At 38.4% G+C, this 25,000-nt stretch overlaps 1 protein-coding gene and 1 long non-coding RNA gene across 9 annotated transcripts in view; one reads left to right on the forward strand and one right to left on the reverse strand.

Annotated features, from left to right (window-relative positions):
* The window catches only part of LOC134807951 (uncharacterized), a 171,517-nt gene that overhangs the window by 50,444 nt on the left and 96,073 nt on the right, over positions 1-25,000 (forward strand). The gene's annotated exons all lie outside the window — the stretch shown is intronic.
* WDR64 (WD repeat domain 64) overlaps positions 1-25,000 on the reverse strand; it is a 149,381-nt gene that overhangs the window by 3,072 nt on the left and 121,309 nt on the right. For 4 of the 7 annotated variants that reach the window (XM_063790120.1, XM_063790100.1, XM_009441751.5 and 1 more), the window contains 7 exons: positions 23,371-23,476; positions 18,516-18,574; positions 15,200-15,309; positions 10,524-10,709; positions 7,868-7,973; positions 3,297-3,377; positions 2,213-2,326 (listed from right to left, as the gene is read on the reverse strand). In XM_063790120.1, coding sequence (XP_063646190.1) covers positions 2,213-2,326; positions 3,297-3,377; positions 7,868-7,973; positions 10,524-10,709; positions 15,200-15,309; positions 18,516-18,574; positions 23,371-23,476 — 762 coding nt within the window. The remainder of the gene's footprint in view (positions 1-2,212; positions 2,327-3,296; positions 3,378-7,867; positions 7,974-10,523; positions 10,710-15,199; positions 15,310-18,515; positions 18,575-23,370; positions 23,477-25,000) is intronic. The other 3 variants (XM_054660867.2, XM_054660876.2, XR_010149631.1) reach the window with 2 other exon arrangements.

Consider the following 25,000-nt stretch of genomic DNA (forward strand, 5'->3'; position numbering starts at 1 on the left):
ACCATTTTGGAAGTATTTTTATGAAACGAGGCATTTGGTGTCTAACTATTGATTTTATGTGATCCTGTTTTTCCATTTAGGCTCTTTGGAGTTCTAAAATTGTAGACAGTTAACATAGTGGTGCTTTAATCTATCCCAGTTTCCAGATTTTGCCATCTTACTAAGTGCACAATTTTCTAAAAGGGTCTTAATTGTATATTGGAAACCAATTTTGACCCCCTGGCCACACTTATCTATTTCTTTTAGTAAACCAGAAGAGAGTTTTATGTGAGGATTTTTCAATTTAAGCAAATTAAGGCACCTATTTTCTATAAACAAATGAAGACATCTATTCCTTTTGTCTTTCTGGTGTGATCGACGATCTATCAGAGTGATTAAGAGAAAATAAAGGATTTGTCAGAACATCAGGTTATTTAGACATCTTAAAAATGTCTTTGTGTTTGGATAAATAATTTATCATTCTTTATGATCTCTAATAAAATTAATTATAGTAGAGTCAAATTCTGGTTATTGGAGTGTAGATTAGTCTTTATGTAGATTAACTGTGAATAATTTTTCATACCATATTGTCTTCCCCCTGGTACCTAAGACATATTTGGCCATCTTCTTTCTGTCACTTAGTATTTACTTAAAGAATGCAAAGTATATTTAACATCAGATGAGATAAAATTTAAATAAGAGTGCAAATAGACATAAAATGCATGAATTATAAAACCTAATGCACAGAGTCGTGCAGAAAAAAATACAAATACTTTATTACCTTTAGTTTTGGATTTTTTTTTTCATTTCCAGGTCTCTAGACAAGGTTTTGGATTATTTATACAACTGTGTTTCATCAGTTACATAAAATAATTAAAAGTAAATGATATTTTTTAACAGAAAACTCTTCTAATGCCAAAAATTCTTACTCAAACAATTGTCAGAGTTGATGATGAACAGAAATTATTCATATTCTCATTAAGTGCACAAGCTAACATTATCATGGCAAAGTTTTCAATATTAATTAAAGCAGCTTTGAATATTGTTGTTGTTGTCAGTATTTGTTATCTATTACTGAGTTAGGCACAATCAATAAACGCCAACTCCTTTTTAATTTTAATCTGACTTCATGGAAAGGAGACTTATAAAAAATTACCATGTGCTATATCTTCCTCCTAAATGTTTGATCTATTTTAATGACTGGATAAATGGCCACAGGTTAAGTTAGGCCCCTGAAAGCTTCTAGAACTAGTAGGAGAGTGATAGGTTATATAGTGATAGCTGTGTAGGCTATCATGGTTTAATTGAATGAGCTTGGAGTCAGAGTAGGTATCAGCTTATCACTTCATTTGTATGTGATCTTTGGTAAGCCACTTGACCTTACTTTAGACTCCATTTTTTTTCCCAGCTCTAAGAGAGTCTAATATTTTCTTTGTTCTTATTGTGAAAATCAAATGAATCATTTATAAAATCACTGCAAACTCTAAAGCATTGCATGTTAGTTATTTTTATTAATACTGTAGAAAAATTCTTGCAGCTAAGACAGAAACTGACCTCATGGCTTTACTCTGTAGGTACAACCAAATTAAGACACAAGGATGGTTATACAGCCCTCCTCTATGTCGTGTCAAATCTCCTAGTTTCTAAAACAGCTCAGTGAATTTCAGTCATAAAGCTCTAGATAAGCTTCATTAGCTCAGGCTTATTGATCTTATTTGATTTTTCTCTTTCTCTGTCCAGCAAATTCATGATTTTCATCTCACTGAGCTAAAACACACACATCTGGAATATTCATAAAAAAATATGAACTGAGGCCGGGCACAGTGGCTTATGCCTGTAATCCCAACACTTTGGGAGGCCGAGGTAGGTGGATCACCTGAGGTCAGGAGTTCGAGACCAGCCTGGCCAACAAGGCGAAACCCCATCTCTACTTAAAAAATACAAAATTAGCTGGACACAGTGGCGCATGCCTGTAATCCCAGCTACTTAGGAGGCTGAGGCAGAAGAATCGTTTGAACCTGGGAGGCGGAGGTTGCAGTGAGCTGAGATCGTGCCATTGCACTCCAGCCTGGGCAACAAGAGGGAAACTCCGCCTCAAGAAAAAAAAAAAAGTATGAACTGAAATGATTTTAGGTTCAGAATGTTTCTGAAAGCAGAGACATGTTTTTAAAAAAACAAACAGAAATAGGATACACTGAAATTGGAGTTAACGGTGGAATTAGTACTAACTTACTTTTTCACGTTGAACATGACCTCCCTTCTTCTTTCCTGTAAAGCCATCTGAAGAGTCCTTTTGGGCTTCTATGCCAATCAGTGGAAGAAATCTTAGACTAGTGGGGCTTGATATCTGGAAGCCATAAATTAGTCAGTGAGACACACTAAAAGTGATTACTTCTGTAATATGAATTCAGGAGTTGGGATGAGGAGTGAGAAGCCCCAGCTGCTTCAAAATACACACCCCCCCCTTCTTCCCAGTTGCTCAGTATTAAATCTTTATTTGATTTAATTTTTATTTTTAAAATAGAGACAGGGTCCCATTATGTTGCCCAGGCTGGTCTCAAATTTCTGGGCTCAAGCAGTCTCCTTGCGTCTGCCTCCCAAAATTCCAGGGTTACAGGTGTGAGACACTGCATTCTGTCTACCTTTTAGAAATTCACTATTAAATCTTGATAGTTCACCCTTTAGCATCATCTGTTAGCTTAAGTATTTGATACCTGTTACAACATGTTCTTAGGAAAGATAACATCTAAGATATAAGTTAATTTGAAATATTTTGTCTCTGGCTTATTATTTCTTGGGTTAATTAATTAGTTGTCTAACAAAGGTTACCTGGGGTGGAGACTTGAAGGATGAGTAGGGATTTTGAGGGAAACAAGAAATGAATGAATTCTGGGCAGGGGGGCAGCACGGGCACAGTTTCAGAGGTATTGGAGAGACCAGTGATGCTTAAGGCACGGAAAGTAATTTCATGTGGTTGGAATATAGGCAGAGTATGAGGAGAAGGTGGTGAAAAAAGAGGGTGGATCCTGGAGGTTTTATAAGCCAAGCAAGGGCATTTGGATTTTACCCTGTAGTTGACAAGCCACCAGAGTAACGTTCAAAATAACCACCACGTGGTATGGCAGAGACAAGGGACCCGGTCATTGACACACACAGTCCAAGACTTTTCTGGGACTGCACGTGATACGTTTTTGGAAGCAACGGTCCAACTGACTGTATGATTTTCTCCAACCTTGCTTGGTAGCCCAGGGTCAGGAATGAGATGGCAGATTCTCTACTGTTCTGTGACCCCTCTACTCCTAGAAACTCCAACTCACACTGTATATAGGCAGAGAGCCAAAAACAATCCCTGCCTCTCTGTTTTCAGTCACAAAACCTTCCAAGGGATATCTTCGAATCTGCAAAACAAAGGGATGAATGTTTAATGAAAGGGGCACATCCTATCACTGGTAAAATACCTGGGTTCAAATCCTGACTCTGTCACTTATTAGATGTGTAATCTTAGACAAGGGACTTCCCTGTTACCTAGTTATGAGAATCAAATAAATAATATGTATAGCAAGGTGCTATTCAATTGTAAGATTTAGTACCACTGTGTCATCATTCATGGTCACAATACATCAAAAAAGAAATTAACAGAAGAGGTGAATAGATAAATATTACATAATTGAAAATGAAAAGGAATGGACAAAACAAGACTGCTGGTGAAAATCAGAGTCCTAAGGGAAAGGCATTTTAATTTAACTTTAGCATTCAACCTTTGTTGTTTTACCAACCAACTGAGGTAAAAAGAGAATAAAGCGGCCGGGCACGGTGGCTCATGCCTGTAATCCCAGCACTTTCAGAGGCCGAGGCAGGCAGATCACGAGGTCAAAAGATCGAGACCATCCTGACCAACATGGTGAAACCCCGTCTCTACTAAAAATATAAAAATTAGCTGGGAGTGGTGGCAGGTGCCTGTAGTCCCAGCTACTTGGGAGGCTGAGGCAGAAGAATCACTTGAACCTAGGAGGCGGAGGTTGCAATGAGCCGAGATCACAGCACTGCACTCCAGCCTGGATGACAGAGCAAGACTCTGTCTCAAAAAAAAAAAAAAAAAAAAAAGTAAAGCTTAAAATATGTGGGGCATTCAATTATTTCATTTCAAGGGCTCTAAAACTCATTCTAAAGATTTCTCCAAATTTACTTAGTGTTTCAGTTAAGTTACTTAAAAAATGATTTCTTATCTCTAAATTGAAAGAGAATGTTAAAAGTGAATTCCAATCTTTATTTCTAGGTTGTACTATTTTAGTCCTATTCAACAAAATTGAGTATCTGTTACAGGTTATGCATGTATCTTTGCTCATAAAGAGCTTATGATTTAGTGATAGGGATGGGAAGTAGAGGTAAATATACAAATAATTCTTTTTTTCTTTTTTTTTTTGAGACAGGGTTTTGCTCTTGTTGCCCAGGCTGGAGTGCAATGGCGTGATCTCAGCTCACTGCAACCTCTGCCTCCTGAGTTCAAGGGATTCTCCTGCCTCAGCCTCCCAAGTAGCTGGGATTACAGGCGCCTGCCACCATGCCCAGCTAATTTTTGTATTTTTAATAGAGACAGGTTTCACCATGATGGCCAGGCTGGTCTCGAACTCCTGACCTCAGGTGATCCACCCGCCTCAGCCTCCCAAAGTGTTGAGATTATAGGCATGAGCCACCACACCCAGCTGAATAATTCTATTTTAATGTAGAACACGATAATATAACATGTTATGAGACATGAAGCAGGGAGACATGGAGCCTTTGGCGAAAGTGGAGCTAATGTTTATTGAGAAACTAAAATGTACCTGGTATGTATTTTCTCATTTAATTCTCACAAAAACCCTTTGAAGGATTTTCAAATGGGGAAAGAAAGAACGAACTTATCTAAAATTAAACCTAAGTCTGTTAGGCTCCACACCCTGTGGCTTCCCTCCTTAGCACCCTGTCTTCAGGGAAAAGAAGGTACCTGAGCTCCATTTGGACAGAAAGGTAAAGTTTTTGAAAATTGTTTCATTTGAAAAGAATTGAAGATTAAATATTTATTAAATGTGAGGTAGATACTGTTAAAGAATAATGATATACTGAGCATTCAGGACATACTGGACATTCGTGGATCTTCTGCCTGTTTTACAAATTGGAACAACACCCCCAACTTTGAAGGTAGATACTGTTAAAGAATAATGACATACTGAACATTCAGTGGACACTTGTGGATCTGCTGCCCTGTTTTACAAACTGGAACAACACCCCCAACTTTGAGCTCTGTATGTGAAGCTCTCCCTCACCTCACTCCTGCTCATCTACCCTCAGACATAAATAGCAATCCAGAATTTTGTGTTTTTAATTCTCTTGCTTTTGTTTATATAATTTTACCTTATACATGTTTCTTGCTCAAACAACATTTTGTTTTGTTTTGCCTATTTTTGACTGTTACATAAATGAAATTGTTATGGATATACTTATGCAAAATTGTTCTCATTCAATAGTTGCTTCAAACCATCATTCCTGTAGATGAGCGTTTCTCTCGTTCATTTATTTTCACAGGTGTATAGTATTCCAGTTTATGAATATGTCATAACTGATTTGCCCATTATCCTGTTGATGAGCACTTAGGCTGCTTTCAGGGATTTGCTATTGCAAACTGCACTTCTCTGAGCATTCTCGTACCTGTCTCCTAAGGAGATGTTCAAGTTTCCCTAAGGTATACATTTAATAGGATAGGCCTATTTTCATCTTTACTAGATAATGCCACATTACTTTCCACGGTGGTTCTATCAATTTACACCACTACCATCAGCAGATTAGTGTTCTGATTGTGCCACAAAACACCAACCCTTGCTATTTTCAGACTTTTTGGTATTTGTCAATCTGGCTCCTGTGGAGTCCTCCTCTGCCATCTTGCTCAGCCACTTTATTTTAAACCATTTTGTGGAATCGTCTCTTTTTTCCTCACTGATTTTAGGAGTTCTTTCCATATCCTGTATACTGACCTTTGTTAATTTTTATTTTATTTTTATTTATTTATTTATTTTTTGAGACAGAGTCTCACTCTGTCGCCAAGGTTGGAGTGCAGTGGCACGATCTCAGCTCACTGCAACCTCCATCTCCTGGGTTCAAGAGATTCTCCTGCCTCAGCCTCCTGAGTAGCTGGGACTACAGGTGCACACCACCATGTCCCACTGATTTTTTGTATTTTTAGTAGAGACGGGGTTTCACCATGTTAGTCAGGATGGTCTCGATCTCCTGACCTCGTGATCTGCCCACCTCGGCCTCCCACAATGCTGGGATTACAGGCGTGAGCCACCGCACCCGGCCCCTGTATACTAACCTTCCTATGTATTACAAAGATAGGGTGGACGTGGACAGATGGAAGAGGTTATAGATATGGCAAGGACATCCCAGGGGAACTAAATTACAGGGCAGAAGACAGAGAGGAATGCTCAGGAAACAGTAATTAGTGTTATTTGTAGAGGGTGGGGTAACTGTAGGTTGGTAATGGGAGATACATTTAGAAAGGTTCTTTTGGTTTATTTTGTGGAAAACCTTGAGGAAATCAATTTTATTAATGCTAGACCTTAGCCTAAAGAATCATTTTATATCTGTTCTCTAGAAGTGTTAAAATTAGAAATAGAATGAACAGCAGTACACTTTTCTCTCTTAATTCTGCACTGAAGAAAAACATGTCTGTCTGTGAAAGGTAGAAGAACAGCTACCAAAGATGTCCACATCCTTTTCTCCTACTTCCTAACTTGTGAATATATTGCCTTACTTGGCGAAAGAGACTTTGCAGATATGATTCATGTTAAGAACCTTGAGACAAGCATATTATGCTGTATTATCTAGATAAGCCAAGTCTAATCACTTTAATCTTTCGTTGTTTTTTCTTTTTTTTTTTTCCCCCAGACAGGGTCTCACTCTTTCGCCCAAGCTAGAGTGAAGTGGTGGGATCATAGCTCACTGTAACCTCAAATTCCTGGGCTCAAGGGATCCTCCCACCTCAGCCTCCCAACTAGCTAGGACGACAGGTGGACTGTCACCATGCCCCGCTACTTTTAAAACAATTTTTTAATAGAGACATAGTCTCACTATGTTGCCTAGACTGGTCTTGAACTCCTGGACTCTAGGGATCTTTCCACCTTGATCTCCCAACATGATGGGTTTACAGGCCACTGTGCCCGGCCCACATAAATATTTAAAAGCAGATAATTTTTCATGCTGGGTCAGAGGGCTATGTGACCACATGGTCAGAGAGGGGACACATTTCTGGCTCTTTTTTGTTTGTTTTTTTTTGAGAGGGAGTCTTGCTATGTTGCCAAGGCTGGAGTGCAGCGGCATGATCTCAGCTCACTGCAACCCCTGCCTCCTGGGTTCAAGCAATTCTCATGCCTCAGTCTCCTGAGTAGCTGGGACTACAGGCGCTTATCACCATGCCTGGCAGATTTTTTTACTTTTAATAGAGATGGAGTTTCGCCATGTTGATCAGGCTGGTCTCGAACTCCTGACCTCAGGTGATCCACACACCTCTGCCTCCCAAAAGTTCTGAGATTACAGAGGTGAGCCACCATGTCTGGCCCATTGCTGGCTTTGAAGATGAAGGAAGGGAGCCACAAGCTAAGGAATACGGGCTTCTCTCTTATAGCCTTCAGAAAGAAACTCAGTTCCGGTGACACCTCAGTATAGCCCCCATGGAGAACTTTTGGCCTCCAAAATTGGGAGATAATTAATTTGTATTGTTTAAGCCACCAAGTTTATAGTAATTTGTAATACCATCAATAAAAATTAATATGTTATATTACTGGACATATTCGAATTCAGAAAAACAGAAGCAAAGGTTTTGTTGTTGTTGCCATTTCTTTTTTTTTTAAGCTACCTTAGGAGAAGAAAGAGACTTGAAAAACTCGAAATCCTGTTCCACTTCAAAGGCCTTGGGAGGTGTGCGTTTGAAAAGTAGAGACATTGAGCTCGTTTTTCTCCATCTGCATATAAAGATACAAGAATAAGTACATACCCATCCCTTGTATTCTCTGCCAACTAAACAAAGACCCATTATGTCCTTCTCTGGTGCCCACACTTCTTGGTTCCTATGGCATCAGTCCCAATGACAGTATCTCTGCACTCAACTCTTATACCACTTGGTCTCCCAAATATTCCTCTATAGAAACCACAGCAACTCCTACTCAACCAGAACATTCTGTTTATTTATTTTTATATTTTTTGAGACAGGGTCTCGCTCTGTCGCCCAGTATGGAGTGTAGTAGTGCAGTCTCGGCTCACTGCAACCTCTGCCTCCCAGGTTCAAGCAATTCTTGTGCCTCAGCCTCCCAAGTAGCTGGGATTACAGGTGCACGTCACCACGCCTGGCTAATTTTTATATTTTTAGTAAAGATGGGGTTTCGCCATGTTGGCCAGGCTGGTCTCGAACTCCTAACCTCAAGTGATCTGCCTGCCTCAGCCTCCTAAAGTGCTGGGATTACAGGCCTGAGCCACCATGACCGGCCATTTCATGTATTGAAATTCACTAATAGCCCTTGGGGAGTGGGAGGGGAAACTCTGTATTAGGAACTAGGAAACCTCTTTTACAAGACCAGTGCTTGACTTCCGTATGATTCAAGGAGGCTTCCCTTATAGTCAAAACTTAATTATGTATATATTTAGAAAGTCATAACTATTTTTTTTAACTTTTATTTAAGTTCAGTGGTACATGTGCAGGTTTGTTATTTCGGTAAACTTGTGTCATGGGGGTTTGTTACACAGATATTTCATCACCCAGGTATTAAGTCTAGTACCCATTAATTATTTTTCCTGATCCTCTCCCTCCTCCCACCCTCCACCCTCAAGTAGGCCCCAGTGTGTGTTGTTCCCCTCTGTGTGTGCACTTGTTCTCATCATTTAGCTCCCACTTATAAGTGAGAACATGCAGTATTAGGTTTTCTGTTCCTGCATTAGTTTGCTAAGGATAATAGCCTCCAGCTCCATTCATGTTCCTGCAAAGGATATGATCTCATTCTTTTTTATGGGTGCATAGTATTTCATGGTGTATATGTACCACACTTTGTTTATCCAGTCTACCACTGATGCACACCTAGGTTGATTCCATGTCTTTGCTATTGTGAATAGTGCTGCAATGAACATACACATGCATGTATCTTTATAGTAGAATGATTTATATTCCTTTGGATACATACCAAGTAATGAGATTGCTGGGTTGAATGATATTTCTGTTTAACATTTTCAAAACACAAGAAATACTATGTCCTGAGATGAAGTCATTCTACAGAAGAAGGCCCATTTTGCTACAGATAAGCCATAATTATTGAGCAATAACAATATAACATGAGCACGTGTCCTACGCTAAAGCTGTCCTGTATGTACCATGCCCTTTCATGCTTCTGTGTCTACCATTCACATCTGCTCCCTCTGCTTGTGATATTCTCCATTAGCCATTCTTTATTAGTTCCACAAATATCTGTTGAGTGCCTGCTGTGTGGTGAGCACTGAGCTATGAACTGTTTTATACAAAGATGTATAAAACAAGGTCCTGGTCTTCAAGGAACTCACAGTATAGAGAAGAAGACGCATATGGACAAATTAGAATCCTGTCTTAAGTACTAGGATATATGAACATTCAAGGCTAAGCAATTGCCCAAAGTAAAACTGAGCAACTTTGCTTGGTAAACTTTACTGCATCTTGAAGCTTGGCTTACTACACCACCTCTTCCATCTCAGCCAGCCTCTTCTCCAGTGCTCCTTACTGGCCAGCCAAAGTAGTCCTTGAACACTCTGATGGGGTCACCTGGAACCCTTCTTGATAGTTTTCAAACTGTTTCTGCTTTGATCCAAATCCTGTGTGGCTTCTGATTTTTAGCTTCAATTCCTATTTAGAACCCTTCTACCATCTTTTGAATTAGGTAATGACATTGGGTCTTTCCAGCCTTGAGTGCACTTGGGATTTCCCTAAAGGACTTTAGTTTTGATATCCCTCTCTGATTCTTTCCATTTGGACTCATCTTCCTTGGCTCCCTTAGTGCTGGTCTGTGAGATGTAACCAGTCCAGGCAGGTCTGGTCCCCTGAAGGCTGGACATTTTGACATTCACCATCTAGGGTTGAGCTGCACTGATATTGAAAACTCAGAGTACTGATCTTTTCCATCATGACAAAGGACGTCTAAAACCAGGATTGAAGATTGTAAAAGTGGAAAATAGCTTCTCTCTCACATTCTGTACTCTATCCTTCCTCCCCTATGCCTTTAAGCATGCTCAAATTTCCCCCACTAACAAGTTATTGCACCTTTGGTCTTCTTTGGTTAAATCCTATTTGCCCTTCTGTTACTGTCTTAAGAATCAGATGTTCCCAGAAGTACTACCAATTATAGCTTTGTTTACATACATCTCCCTTCCACTGGATTACAAAATTATTGAAAAGTTCTGGGCCTCTTGCCTTGAATTCTCTATCTCAAGGACAGTGCCACAGCATCTCAACAGTTTGATTCTTGTATGCTTATCTAAAGAAGAGCTAATGGTCTTACTTTTCCCGGTCAAATATCAGAGGATATTCATATTTTTGCTTCTCTGTGAACTTGCTTTCTTCTTTTATTTCTATGGGATATTCAGTAACATCACAAGGCAAAATGAAATCCCTTGTCTGTGATAATTCAAAGAGCCTTCGCTGTCCAAAATATCCACAATAATGTCCATTGAGGGCATGCCAGAGCCTGAGGGAAGGAGAAGGAAGGGAGGAAAAAGTAACTGGAAAATTCGGTCAAAGTTATTCTGTTCATTAGATCGTTTATGTAAATCTGCGCTGGTCCATCAAGGATTTTCTTACTTGAGTTCAAGACCCTTTCTCTTAAATACTGTGGAGCTAATCATAATGTAAACTTTTTTTTTTTTTTTTTTTTTTGAGATGGAGTTTTGCTCTTGTTGCCCAGGCTAGAGTGCAATGGCGTGATCTCGGCTCACTGCAGCCTCTGCCTCCTAGGTTCAAGTGATTCTCCTGCCTCAGCTTCCCGAGTAGCTGAGATTACAGAAGCCCACCACCATACTTGGCTAATTCTTGTATTTTTAGTAGAGATGGGGTTTCACCACTGTGGCCAGGCTGGTCTTGAACTCCTGACCTTATGTGATCTGCCCGCCTTGGCCTCCCAAACTGCTGGGATTATAGGCATGAGCCACCATGTCCGGCCAACATTTTTTTTTTTTTTTTTTTTTTTTTGAGGAGTCTCGCTCTGTCGCCCAGGCTGTAGTGCAGGGGCGTGATCTCGGCTCACTGCAAGCTCTGCCTCCTGGGTTCATGCCATTCTCCTGCCTCAGCCTCCCGAGTAGCTGGGATTACAGGCGTCCACCACCATGCCCAGCTAATTTTTTTTTTTTTTTTTTTTTGTATTTTTAGTAGAGATGGGGTTTCACCGTGTTAGCCAGGATGGTCTCGATCTCCTGACCTGTGATCCACCTGCCTCGGCCTCCCAAAGTGCTGGGATTACAGGTGTGAGCCACCACGCCTGGCCTCCAGCCAACATTTTTATCAGTTAGACTGTAGTCTGCAAACTTTTTGGGAAATATTAGTTTGAATCTGTACTTACGACACCCATTTGTCAAAGCCAGAAAACAAATGGGCAGTGTTATTTCAGGATAATAAAACTGCATTTGGTTGCTAAGGGTAATGGCCTCTAGCTCCATCCATGTCCCTGCAAGAGACATGATCTCGTTCTTTTTTATGGCTGCTTAGTATTCTGTGTTGTGTGTATACCGCATTTGCTTTCTTTCTGTTTTCTTTTGGGAAAATAACACTGCCCGTTCAAGCTAATCAGAACACTTGTTGACTAACAGTGTATTCACTGAATTAGGCCTTAGAATGGGCTGTGTCTCAGCTGGCTACTTTTCAAATCAGCATCAACCAGACTTAAGGGAGGAGGGATCTCATGCTGCTTTTACTATTATCAAATTCTCCTCAACCTCCATCCACAGCTGCTACTATTGTGCAAATACCCTGCTAATTTTTACAACTGAGTTCTGAAAGAGGACGGCAAGAGAAGTGACTCGTTATCCATATGCCTTGTTTCACTATCACTTCCCTCCAAGAGGTCCCTCTAAATAGCCCATGTGGTTTAAAGTAATACAGAGTATTATTAGCAGGAGCGTGTGCCCTAGGCCATATGGGAACATAAAATAATATTTGGAAGATCTTCCTTTTATTTATTGATTTCAACCTCAGAGTGGCAAATGATGGCAATCATCATCATGAGCCCTGTAGCAATGACCTAAAAGGAGGAGGGCAAGCAAGCGAAAGAAACTAAGAGTAGATTCTGCAAAGTCTGAATAGCCTCCCACCTCAGAGAGGTAGATGTTGAGAAGGAGGCAGAAACAGAGGTATCTATTTGGGACTTCTCCCACTTGACAGTGTCCTGGGGAATTAACATGAGCATCTTCTATCCCTTCCATGTATTAATTCTCCAGCATTATAAAAATGTAATGGCCTGGCCAGAACCTTTACCAAAGAGAAATAGACCAGCCCTTTAATAGTAAAAGTTAGACAGGTGAGGGGCTAACTTCGGAACAATTCTAAATTTATTCTGCTTTAGGCAGGACTGAAGAGACTGTAGTCTCCTTGTTTCCTGCTATGCGTGGAGCTCTCCCAAATAACTAATCCTGCTTCCCAGCTTGATTTCCTGGGCCTCAGATACAGAACCTTAGCTACCTTGACCCCCACTTTGCCTCCCTGAACTTCTGTCTACAGACTGATCACCTGTCCTGCATCCCAGAGTTCAGCCTCAATTATGTTTGTTTCATATTTTAAAATCTCATCTTTTTGACAAGCAAGATTTAGAATGTTGAAGCTGCCTAACTCTTTAGAGAGTGGCAGTGAGTATTAGCAAAGGGACATGGCTTGGTTATGAAGACAGTTGTGTTCTGAGGTAGCTATTAATAGATGTAAGCACTTTGAACTGAGTATCTAGGGAGATTTTCACTGTAAGAAATCATAAAATTAATTTCTCCATGCCAAGGATAACTGGAGTGAGCAGTGCTATGGCGTGAATGTTTTTGTCCCCCTGCCAAATTCATATGTTGAAACTTAATCCCCAAAGTGGTGATATTGATGTGAAATGGGACATGCTTAGGTCACAAGGGCTCAGCCTTCATGAATGGAATTAGTGTCTTTTAAAAAGAGGCCCAAGGGAGCTTGTTTGCCTCTTTCACCATGTAAGGACACAGCTAGAGGGCATCATTTATGAAGCAGAGAGCAAGACCTCAGTAGACGCTGAATCTGCCAGCGCCTTGATCTTGCACATCCCAGACTTCAGAACAGTGAGCAATAAATTTCTGTTGTTTATAAATTACCCAGTCTAAGGTATTTTGTTACAGCTGCCTGAATAGACCAAGACAAGCAAGGAATACCTTACAACAACAGTGGCATGTACATATGTGGTTGTGCCATGTGTGTGCGTCTGTGTGTGTGTTACAAACTCAAATGAACACTTCTGCTCATAGGTAGCTGAAAATAAGCTGGAGCAGAGACCAAGGGACTGAGTTGTTAAAAACATCTATAATAATGACATTTAATGTTCTTACTCTTTCCTGCAAATAAAACAGCAGATGTCCTTTCTTTTTTTTTCTTTTTTCTTTTCTTTTTTTGAGACAGAGTCTCACTCTGTCGCCCAGGCTGGAGTGCAGTGGCGTGATCTTGGCTCACTACAATCTCCACCTCCCAGGTTCAAGTGATTCTTTTGCCTCAGTCTCCCAAGTAGCTGGGATTACAGGCTCATGCCACCACGCCCGGCTAATTTTTGTATTTGCAGTAGAGACAGGGTTTCACCATGTTGGTTAGGCTGTTCTCCAATTCCTGAACTCATGGTCCACCCACCTCGGCCTCCCAAAGTGCTGGGATTACAGGCGTGAGCCACCACACCCAGCCTAGATGTCCTTTCTTACAGAGGAAGTAACTCTGACCTTTTGCCTCCAAATAGGACCTTACTCCCAAAGATTCATCTTGAATTCAATGTTCTAAAGCTCTTTATCCTTCCACATTCTAAACATTTTCCTCTTTTAGAGCCCTGTATCTTAATGAGTGGTTCTAACATTCACCTAGTTGCATAAACCAGGTGTCATTCTTGACATTTATCACTTACCTCCCCTTTAAGTTAAAGTTCGTGTCTTCTTGATTTTGCCTTCTGGATAGCTATCATCAAATCTAAACCACTTATTTCCAGGCTGTTACCACTCCTCTAATCCAAGCCACTACATTCACCCTGGACTTCAAACCATTCTCTTTGCTCCCACTTTTGCTGCCCTGCAATCTATTCCCCACCCATTACCTTCCAAAAATATAAATCAGGTCATATTACTCCCCCACGTAAAATTCTGTGCTGTGGCTATTTCTTTCAGGGGAAAGATCCAAATTCTTATCAGTGCCTCCTGGACACTGTGTGGCTTTGGTCTGTCTAACTCTCTAGCCTCAAGCCCACACAGTTAGCTAGGCTGTCTTGAATTTCAGTCCAGCAACTTTTATGCAACATAAAATATTCCTTCCTTTTGGTTTTGATTACATTGAAATTCCCTAATATACTTCAAAGCCTCTCTACCTCTCTTAATCTTACCTAACTTCATTCTTTTAAGGGGATAATTCATTACCATGATTTTAAGACATTTCAATATGCAGGAATTTGTTTCTAGAAATGCCATGACATTTCCTTTCTTTCTCTTTATATGTGTATGTGTCTTTAGCATTTTGTGTATAGGTACTTAGCATTATCTAGGTAATTGATAACAATAGGCTTTGCAAAATCCATCACAGAGTCAATGGCATAATTAGCTTACCCACTTTTCTCAGCATCAATTGCTCTTTTCTATTACTTTTCTATGGCTTCTGATTCTGAGCCCCCCTCTATGACTTGGGTCTAACTCTCTGAGATAGCTATCTTGCTTAATTCTTTGAAATAATTCTACAAAAAAAAACTTCACTTTTATCAAAAGCATTTGTGATACCTTTTAACATAGATGAATATGACATCTCATGTCCTTGGTCATGAAAGAGAACTCCAAATCAGTGGCCATCTTTTCAAAGTCCTTTTGTGTCATCTATTTACTTATTTATTTAAATCAGTTGACCAAGATTGCATTTGAACTATATACTTCAACTTTAGCTTAAAATCCTTTATCTCTCATGCTCACAGTACTGAATTCACAGTATGATGCCATCTTGGCCTACCTTACTGAGCCATCGATGGAGGCAGTAAGTACCACTTGTTTTTCTTCTACATAGATTACTTGAATAATTTCCAAAGAATGAGCACGCCAGGAAAGCAGCTGCTTGAATTTCTAGATAGCAAAAACAAGGCATATTCCTCGGAATAACTATATGCTAGTCAAAATGTAATCTTCAACAAAATCATTTCTCATTGAGCCAAGCTTATGAGTGGAAGATGTAGACATCTGTGCTAGATGATTAAGTCCTTGCCCCCAATTAGCTCTTCTCTTGCTTGTTGGGGTACAAGAAGTCCTGTTTTTAAAGACTTATTAATTCATACATCTCCCTGGGAGAGGAAGTATCTTATGTCTCTGGCAATTTATCATGTAACTGAGAATTAGCGATTCATTTAATTGATGATTAGCAGATGACTAGAGGAAAGAGATGCTTTAGGAGAAGGTTGGAGGGGGACTGAAAGTAAATATAATCAAGAATAGAAGGAAACAGAGCTGGAAGGTAAAAGCTAAAGGGGAGATTGGCAAAAAGACTTTTCCTATGTTCAGATTTTATCTAGAGATACAACTGGCTGTTTTGTTCTTTTGGGGGGAGTATGGGATGGGAGATACATGCTGTAAGTAGTTGATGAAAAGAATAAAACTCAGCTTCATTCTCTTTCAAAAACATCATGAATCATCTGTCACAGGAGTAGAAAACAAAAAAATCATGAGGCTTGATTGTTTATGTTTCTTCAGGGTGTGGCTATCCTCAAGTTTAGGGCCTCTCGTGGGCCTCGGGAGACCTTCCTGAATTGTGTGAACTAGAGTTGTTAAGTGGAGAGCTTGCTCTGCACTCACACCCCCTGTGAGTATATTCCCTCTTTATCACTGATAAACCCGGACTGACACCTTACTTTGTCCTGGGTCATTTACCTAGAAGTGTAATGTGATGACAGTCCTGGCAGTTTAGAATTCTCCTGCGAGTCTTCTATTTATTTAGGCTTTAACAAAGGGTAGCACAATTCCTCCTAAATTTGTTGGCCTTCTGACTCAATTCCCTCTGGTTATTTTTAGAGAGCCAAAGTAAAATCTGGACTCCTAGTTCTTTTTTCTTCTTTTGAGACGGAGTCTCGCTCTGTTGCCAGGCTGCAGTGCGGTGGCGCGATCTCGGCTCACTGCAACCTCTGCCTCCTGGCTTCAGGTGATTCTCCTGCCTCAGTCTCCCGAGTAGCTGTGACTACCGGCACGTGCCGCCACGTCCAGCTAATTTTTTTTGTATTTTTAGTAGAGACGGGGTTTCACCATGTTGGCCAGGATGGTCTTAATTTCTTGACCTCGTGATCTGCCTGCCTCAGCCTCCCAAAGTGCTGGGATTACAGGCGAGAACCACCGTGTCTGGCCTACTTCTTATTGTCTCAAAGATATTCAAGAATATCTGGTCATCCAAGGTTTCTTTCTCTGCCTTAGGATGGCATTCTCTAACACTGACTGTATTTATAGTAAGATATACATTTTGCTTCATGACTCAGTGAACATATACATATACTTGCACATGTGTCTGAAACAAGTTTCACAAAAGGATACTTCACCTATGTGAAATGTACATCAATATGATCTATTCTGTTCTACTGCATTGCATTCCATTCTCTTCTATTTTTATAAAAATACTGGTTACAACTAATTTAATTGATTTCATGACCCCTTAATGGATTGAAACCCGCAATTAGAAACTAAGATTGTCCTTTCTGTATGTGTGTATATGTAATTATATGTGTGGTCTCTCTTTCTGTGGAGAGGTTTCGACTTATCTTTCAGAATGTCTGTATACCATGGAACTTCTTTTTTATCAGTAATATCGGGAGAGAACAAGATTAACCTTTTTTTCTAGACTGACCTATTAGGTATTCATTGCAGTTGTAATCTATAGCCGGACCTGGTTTAAGCATTGGTATAGGTTGATCTATGTAATAATGAGGCATTTTATAGCCAGGTTCTATGGTTCTGTTGTATATTTATAAATAGGCAGCCATGTACAAATGGTATGATTCCATTGTCTGAGTACAGAAAAGGTTGAAATGAAGTTGAATATGAAAGAATTTAAAATAAGTTACTAAAGATTCTCTAATTTTAAATTTGTGAAAATGCTTTAAAATTATTTCTACTATTTTTGTAACTCAATATTATTCTATAACTTTGTTTTGAAGATTTTCTCTAAAGTTTGAAAGATCTCAGTTGCTAGTTTATAGCAATTCCATTTGCGAAACTCTAGGCTTTGAATGACATTTTATCTGTTAAAATTAATAATACAATATAATAAGCATCAGCAGTAGGATAAAACAATTACATAACTTTTCACCTATATATGGTTCAAGCATACGGTTTGTTTTTGTTCAGCTTGCAGCATGTCTTCGTTACAAGCAATTTATAGTTACTGGTAAATGAAACTTCGTGTTTCCCAAGTTGTTTGAACCTTGCTGTTTTTCATTTGTTAGCATAAGGATTATATACGGAAAGAGTATTGGATTAGCAATCAGAACCCCGACCCTGGCCCTGACTTCATCACTGTCTATGTGCTCCTTGGCAAGCTTATTCTCTGATTTACCCTCTGCAGGTGGAGATAGTCAAACTAAAGTTGAATACCGAAACCTTAAAAGAGTTAGAATAGATTCTCTGAAACAAAAAGAAAACTCCACTAATCAAATGAAACAATATTTGAAACAATAACTATTCTGAGACACTCTGCAAGGAATCAAATCCTAATCAACATAAACCCCTTGTTAATACTTGTGATCCAAAAAAAAGTATCTATTTAAGCTAATATTTAGCTTTTGATTTGACGTGTTAAAGAAAAATAGGGCTATGCTAAAATAGCTGTTCCTTGGTATAATATTTTAAAAAATAGAATAAAATGTGCTTTAATGTTAGGAAGAATTTAGACTAGAAATAAAAAAATTCTTAAATGGTTCTGCACTAGGTTTGCAAGGAAGGTTATAGAATATCTTATAAAGGATAAGATATAGAAACTGACTGTGGAGGACTGTATGATCTATGAACTTTTTCTAACTCTGGGTTGCTATATGAATTCTCACAAATAAGTCAAAACATGAAGACGATGGAAAGTGACCAGTGGCTGGCATACTTACTCCCTCTCCCTCACTTACTTCTTCATCCCTTTTCACCAGCAGACCATTACACTTTGTCATGTAGCTCAAATTTCAATAGTATATGTGCCTTGACACCAGAGAGTCTTGTATTTCTATCCTTTATGGTGTCTAGCACAGAGAAATGCTCAATAAATATATGCTGACTCATAAATTAAAGTGGAAAACTGAAGTTCTTACCTTTTCATCATGAGGTGGATCCAGGAAAGAGCTAATATTGCAAAGGATAACATGTCCTTCTGTATAAAATTTAAACATTGGAATCTTTAATTAGATATCATGTTATCTAAATCAATACTATCCAAAAGTTATTTTGATTTAGGTATTTATAATGCTGAATAAAACAGAACCTGAGAAAACAGAAATGAAAGCAGAAATTTCATATTCATTTTTATTTATTTATTTATTTATTTATCTGAGATGGAGTCTCGCTTTGTAGCTCAGAATGGAGTGCAAAGGCATGATCTCAGCTCACTGCAACCTCTGCCTCCTGGGTTCAAGCAATTCTCCTGCCTCAGCCTCCTGAGTAGCTGGGATTACAGGTGCCTGCCACCACGCCCGGCTAATTTTTTTTTGTATTTTTAGTAGAGACAGGGTTTCACCATGTTGGACAAGCTGGTCTTGAACTCCTGACCTCAGATGATCCACCCGCCTTGGCCTCCTAAAGTGCTGGGATTACAGGCATGGGCCTCCACACCTGGCCCATATTCATTTTTATGTGTAGAAATTATTTTGTTTCTGTCTTGATAAGTCTTAATGAGATTGCTTCACCCACTTAGAGTTCTTTTAGAGATCAGGGTAATGGAAATGAATATACCACCAAACAGAGTCCAAACTCTTACAGAGATACTCAGCCTACAATTTAAATGATAGTTACAAAAACTACATATCAAAGAGCAACAATGACTACACCTCAACTTTTAAACTATTTAAACTGCAGGAAAACAAAGGTATAAAAAAGAGTCTTGAAAGAAGCCAGATGGAGGAAAAAAAATGAACACAAACATAAGAATGACATCAAACTTCTTATCAAAAGCAATGCAAGCAAGAAGTGTGGAGTGAAATATTTAACATGTTGAGAGAAAAAACCGACCAACCTAGAATTCTGTACTTTGCAAAATTACCCTTCAAAGGTAAAGGAGAAATAAAGACTTTCTCAGACAAACAAAAATTGAGATAATTTGTCACTAATAGGCCTGCCTTTCAAGAAATGTTAAAAGAAGTTCAGAAAAAAGAAAAATGATATAGGTTTAAAAAAACTCATATCTACATAAAGAAAGTAAGAAGACAAGGAATAAGCAAAGATAAAATAAAAACTTTATTTTTGTTAATTGATCTACCAGATAATGGTTTGTTAAAAATAATGATAGCAACAATGTATTTGATAATTATAACTCATAAATACTTGAAATGAATGATAGTAATTATACAGGAGATAAAAGAGAGACATTAGGAATACTTTGGTATTATAAGATACAAAGTGGCATAATATTACTTGAAAATAGGCACAGGCTAATTGTGAATATATATTATAAACTCTAGGGCAACCACTAAAAAATGTTTAAAAGGAAGTATAATAAATATGCTAAGAAAGGAGAGAAGATAGAATCACACAAAATGCTCAATTAAAATTGCAAAAGGCAGAAAAAGACTGGAAGACAAAAACAGGAATAAAGAGCCAGGGCAACAAATTAAGAATAGTAACAAATATGGTAGATACTAATTCAACTATGTCAATAATCAATTACTTTAGATGCCAACAATCTAAATACACCAATTAAAACAAAGAGAGTGTCAGAGTGAATTTAAAAACATGAGCCACTGTATGTTGTGTATAAAAACCTACTTTAAATATAGATACATATAGATTAAAAGCAAAGGAATAGAAAAAGATATACCACGCTAACACTAATCAAAAGAAAGCAAGTGTAGCTGTATTAATTTCAGACAGAGCAGACTTCAGAGTGATAAAACTTATCAGGGATAAACAGAGGGCATTACCTAATGATAAAAGGGTCAATTCTCCAAGAAGATTTGACCATCCTTAATGTGTATGTCCCTAATAACAGATATCAAAATACTTATAGGACAGCAAGTTGAAATAGATGAATCCATTATTATAGTTATAGACTTCAACACCCCTCTATCAAAAATGGGCAGACCAAGCAGGCAGAAAATCATTAAGGATATAGTTCAAATCAATGGCACCATCAATAAACTGAATATAATTGACATCTATAGATTACTTCATACACACACATTCAGAACACACATTCCTCTGAAGATCATGTAGACATTCTCCAAGATAGATCATGTTCTGGGCCACAGAACGCACCTGAACAACTTTAAGAGACATCATACAATGTATGTTTTCAGACCACAATGGAATTAAAGTAGAAACCAGTAACAGAAAGACAACTGGAAAATCCCCAAGTACTTGGAGATTAGGTAGAATATTTCTAAATTCTTTGGGTCAAAGAATAAATCTCAAGAGAAATTTAAAAGTATTTTGTATTAAATAAAGGTGAGGCCAAGCATGGTGGCTCATTCCTGTAATCCCAGCATGTTGGGAGGCTGAGGTGGGTGGATCACCTGAGGTCAGGAGTTCGAAACCAGCCTGACCAACATGGTGAAACCCTGCCTCTAGTAAAAATACAAAAATTAGCCGGCCGTGGTGTCAGGTGCCTGTAATCCCAGCTACTTGGGAGGCTGAGGTGGGAAAATTGCTTGAACCTGGGAGGCGAAGATTGGGGTGAGCTGAGATTGTGCCACTGCACTCCAACCTGAGCAATAGAGCGAGAATCTGTCTTAATTTAAAAAAAAAAGGTGAAATTACAACTTATCAAAATTTGTGGTATGCAGCGAGAGCATTGCTCACATGGAAACGTATAGCATTCAATGCATACATTAGAAAGGAAGAAAGATCTAAAATCAACAATCTAAGCTTCTACTTTAGGAAAATAGAAAAAGAAGTAAGACCTGTCTCTACAGGAAAAAAAAGCATACACCTGTAGTCTTAGCTACTCAGGAGGCTGAGGTGGAAGGATCACTTGCAGGAGTTGGAGATTACAGTGAGCTATGAGCACACCACTGCACTCCAGCCTGGGCCACAGAGTCAGACCTTGTCTCTCTTTTTCCTTTTTAAAGGCAACAACTAATGATGTAATGATGCCTGAGGGTGTCTGATTTAATCTAGTGAATAGATAGCCGCCCTCAAAGAAGTTCTTTTAACATCTACTGAGGCAGAGAAAAAGGAAGCCTAATAGAATCTAGGAGCAGTCCAATTTAGTTATAATGTAGATGAGGATAGATTGGATCCCAAACCCACTCTATTTTCTGGATCACAAACAGAAACCACAAATTTCAGGATGAGAATGGGCTATATGATAGTAAAGTATTCTAGGCATAGGCAAAGAGAGGACTAACCCTAATAGAGGTCGGTGCTGGGAATTCTATAGTTTCAAATTTTAGTTCTCTGTATTTGTCAGAAAAGGCTTGCCACATACTAGGCAAAGTTAATGCAAGAATAAGCAGGCTATTTTTAGAAAGCAACAAAATTTGACTGATCTTAGCTTTCTCTACAAGTTTTCTGTAAAAAGAATTAGTGTCTATATAAATTATACAGATTGATAGATAAGCGAAAATCAGAAGTATAAGAATATCCTAATGTAAAAGGATTGGTGGTAAGCAAAAAACAAACAAAAACCAAAAAACTCCAGGAAAAACAGGGATAACCTTAAATAAATGTAAATTTATTTATACTGCTATATACAAATATAGACAATTATTATCAATAAGGTCCAGACGACTCAATTGACAGTACGAAATGGTTTGTTGTAACTTTTTTATAAAATAAATTTTGAGGCTGGGCATGGTGGCTCATGCCTGTAATCCCAGTGCTTTGGGAAGCTGAGGTGGGCAGATCACACGAGGTCAGGAGTTCAAGACCAGCCTGGCCAACATAGCAAAACCCCATCTCTACTAAAAATACAAAAATTAGCTGGGCGTGGTGGTGCATGCCTGTAGTCCCAGCTACTCGGGAGGCTGAGGCAGGAGAATTGCTTGAACCTAGGAGGCAGAGGTTGCAGTGAGCCAGGATTGCACTACTGCACTCCAGCCTGGGCAACAGGGATAGACTCTGTCTCAAATTTAAAAAAGAAAAAAAAATTAAAACAAATTTTGAAATGAGAAAAATGTTTATAAAAGAGAATATGAAAACTTAAGTATGAAAATTAAGTAAATTTGAAATGTAAGCATTTAAGCAGATTTAATCTAGATGCAAATCTTACAGTTGCATTAGCAAAACAACAACAAGCAAAGGGGTAGATATGGAGAAAAGAGAAAGTGAAAGGGGGCTAAGCTTTTTGTTTTAACTGAAAATATGCTGTTTTATTCTAATTCTAACTAATTGTTTTGAAAAACTTGAAGATAAACACTAGTAAAATAAAAAAACTGTTTTTACACATGCATGTGCATTCACATACACACATAATCTTTCACAGTATAGGAGAAAGGAAAGCAAAGAAAATTTAGGATTAATTCAGACGACAGAAGAGAAGCATAAAGGAAGAATGGAAGAAAGAATTTTGTTAGAAAGACTGACCATATTAATTATAATAAATATAAAAAATAAAGTCCCCTACTGAGAAAAAATCATTCATTTTTTTCTCTAATTTATGGCATGATTTCCTTTAATAATTAAGATTAATGCAACATACACTTTCAATGTGAAAAATTAAAACTATATTTTTTCCAAAAAAGTAAGATACACAGATGGGTAGACACATACGCATTTTAAAGACAGAAGGAGGGCAATGCCTTGCCCTAAGTGAAGAGCTAGGAATGAAGCAGGTTCTCCTGACACTCATTTATTCTGTTTATTCAGCAGGCTATTTATAACACTTTCTCAGGCTTGAGCATACCTCTTAGTCTCTCTTTTGTTTCACCATATACCATGTATTTTTCCTAAAGCCATTTTTATATCAGGTAAGCTATTAAGACACCTGTCACTGAATGTCTAAGAGTAATGACTCACCCACATTTCCAGCCAGTAGTATCCTCGTACATGAATCAGTATACAGCGATGTCAGAGAAATGGCAGAATGTTTTGTGAAAGGTAGCATATCTTTCAGTAGTCTTCCCTAAATAAAGTATAATGCAAATAAAACTTTTTCTTTGCTAGTAAGTCTTATAAAATCTTAATATTGAAATTGATTTTTCTATGTAAATAATGCATCTCAAGAATTATCTCTGCTACTGAACCACGATTCCCCTGTTTGTAATGAAAATAATTTTAAACTATCCATAGGGACTTATTTCCTTGAAATTAAATATACTAAAGGTATGGACAACTGTTAATTAGAAGCATCTAGACTCTTGAGTATTATATACTGTTCTACACTTGGGATTGTTTTTGCATATCCCATGACCCTTTTCATGCAGTTCCTCAGACTTTCTTTCCGATTACATATTTTCTTTTTATTTCTTTTTTTTAATTTAACTCAAACAGGCATTGACATATTTTCTTTTTAAACAAACATTTTTTTCAGAAGGGAGACACACTTTTAAGTGTATGTCAGTTGTTTTAAAGAGAAATATTTGCCTCTTCAGAAATATTTATTTTTTAATACTGGTGCAAGACAAAGAATTGTTAAGAGATTTAAATTCAAACAGGTTGTTTTTCAGCGCTCAGTATAAGCCAGCACTGGGAAAGACTTTAACACGTATTATCTTGCTTAGAGAATAAACATCATCCACATCAAAGCTTGTGAAGAGTTTGAATTTGCTACTCCTTTCCTTAGACTGCTTGGACATAATCTCTTCTCCTCCTATTTCTTTTACTCTTTCATTTCTGTATTAGAAAGAAAAAGGGCATTGTTCTAATACCAAGATTATCTCAAGGAAAGTTATTATTAGAATACTTTGTATTTTCAAACCAGGGTTGTTTTCACGAATAAGCTAGGATCTACTGGTACACTTAGAGTTTTATCTGGCAGAAAGCCATGCGGTTCCGTGTTGTTGGATCCCATTATCTGCCACACAAAACTGTTGTGTGTTCTGAGTTTCTGTGTAGGAAGGAGCCTTATCACAAGCGAGGTCACCTCCTCTGCTTTTCTAAGGATTTCATTTTCTTCACCCTCAGGCTACTCAAGATCCTTCCTTTCATCATCTTCTGTCCTCTTAATTCCACCCTAAATCATTTTAAATCTTCTGGTAAATGAAAGTTGTGTTTTTCTTTGTGAAATATTGAAGAACACTCAATACGATGCAATACCTTCTCTCAACTGTTTGGTAAACTAACAATTTATTGTATACTCAACATTTCAGTGTTCTCACATTCTTTTACTCTAATACACCATTAATATCCTTTAATATTATTTAAATATCCAGTAAGATATTTAGTGGCATATATTTGTAGCTCAATTTAAAAGAAAGATTTGAATATTTTGAATGTATGAACCCATCAAAACTAATGCCCTCGGTCGGGCACAGTGGCTCACGCCTGTAATCGCAGCACTTTGGAAGGCCGAGGCTGGCGGATCACGAGGTCAGGAGTTTGAGACCAGCCTGGCCAACATGGTGAAACCCCATCTCTACTAAAAATACAAAAATTAGCTGGGTGTGCTGGCATACGCCTATAGCCTCAGCTACTCGAAGGCTGAGGC

The sequence above is a fragment of the Pan troglodytes genome, chromosome 1 (genome assembly GCF_028858775.2).
Source record: "Pan troglodytes isolate AG18354 chromosome 1, NHGRI_mPanTro3-v2.0_pri, whole genome shotgun sequence".
Taxonomy (NCBI): domain Eukaryota; kingdom Metazoa; phylum Chordata; class Mammalia; order Primates; family Hominidae; genus Pan; species Pan troglodytes.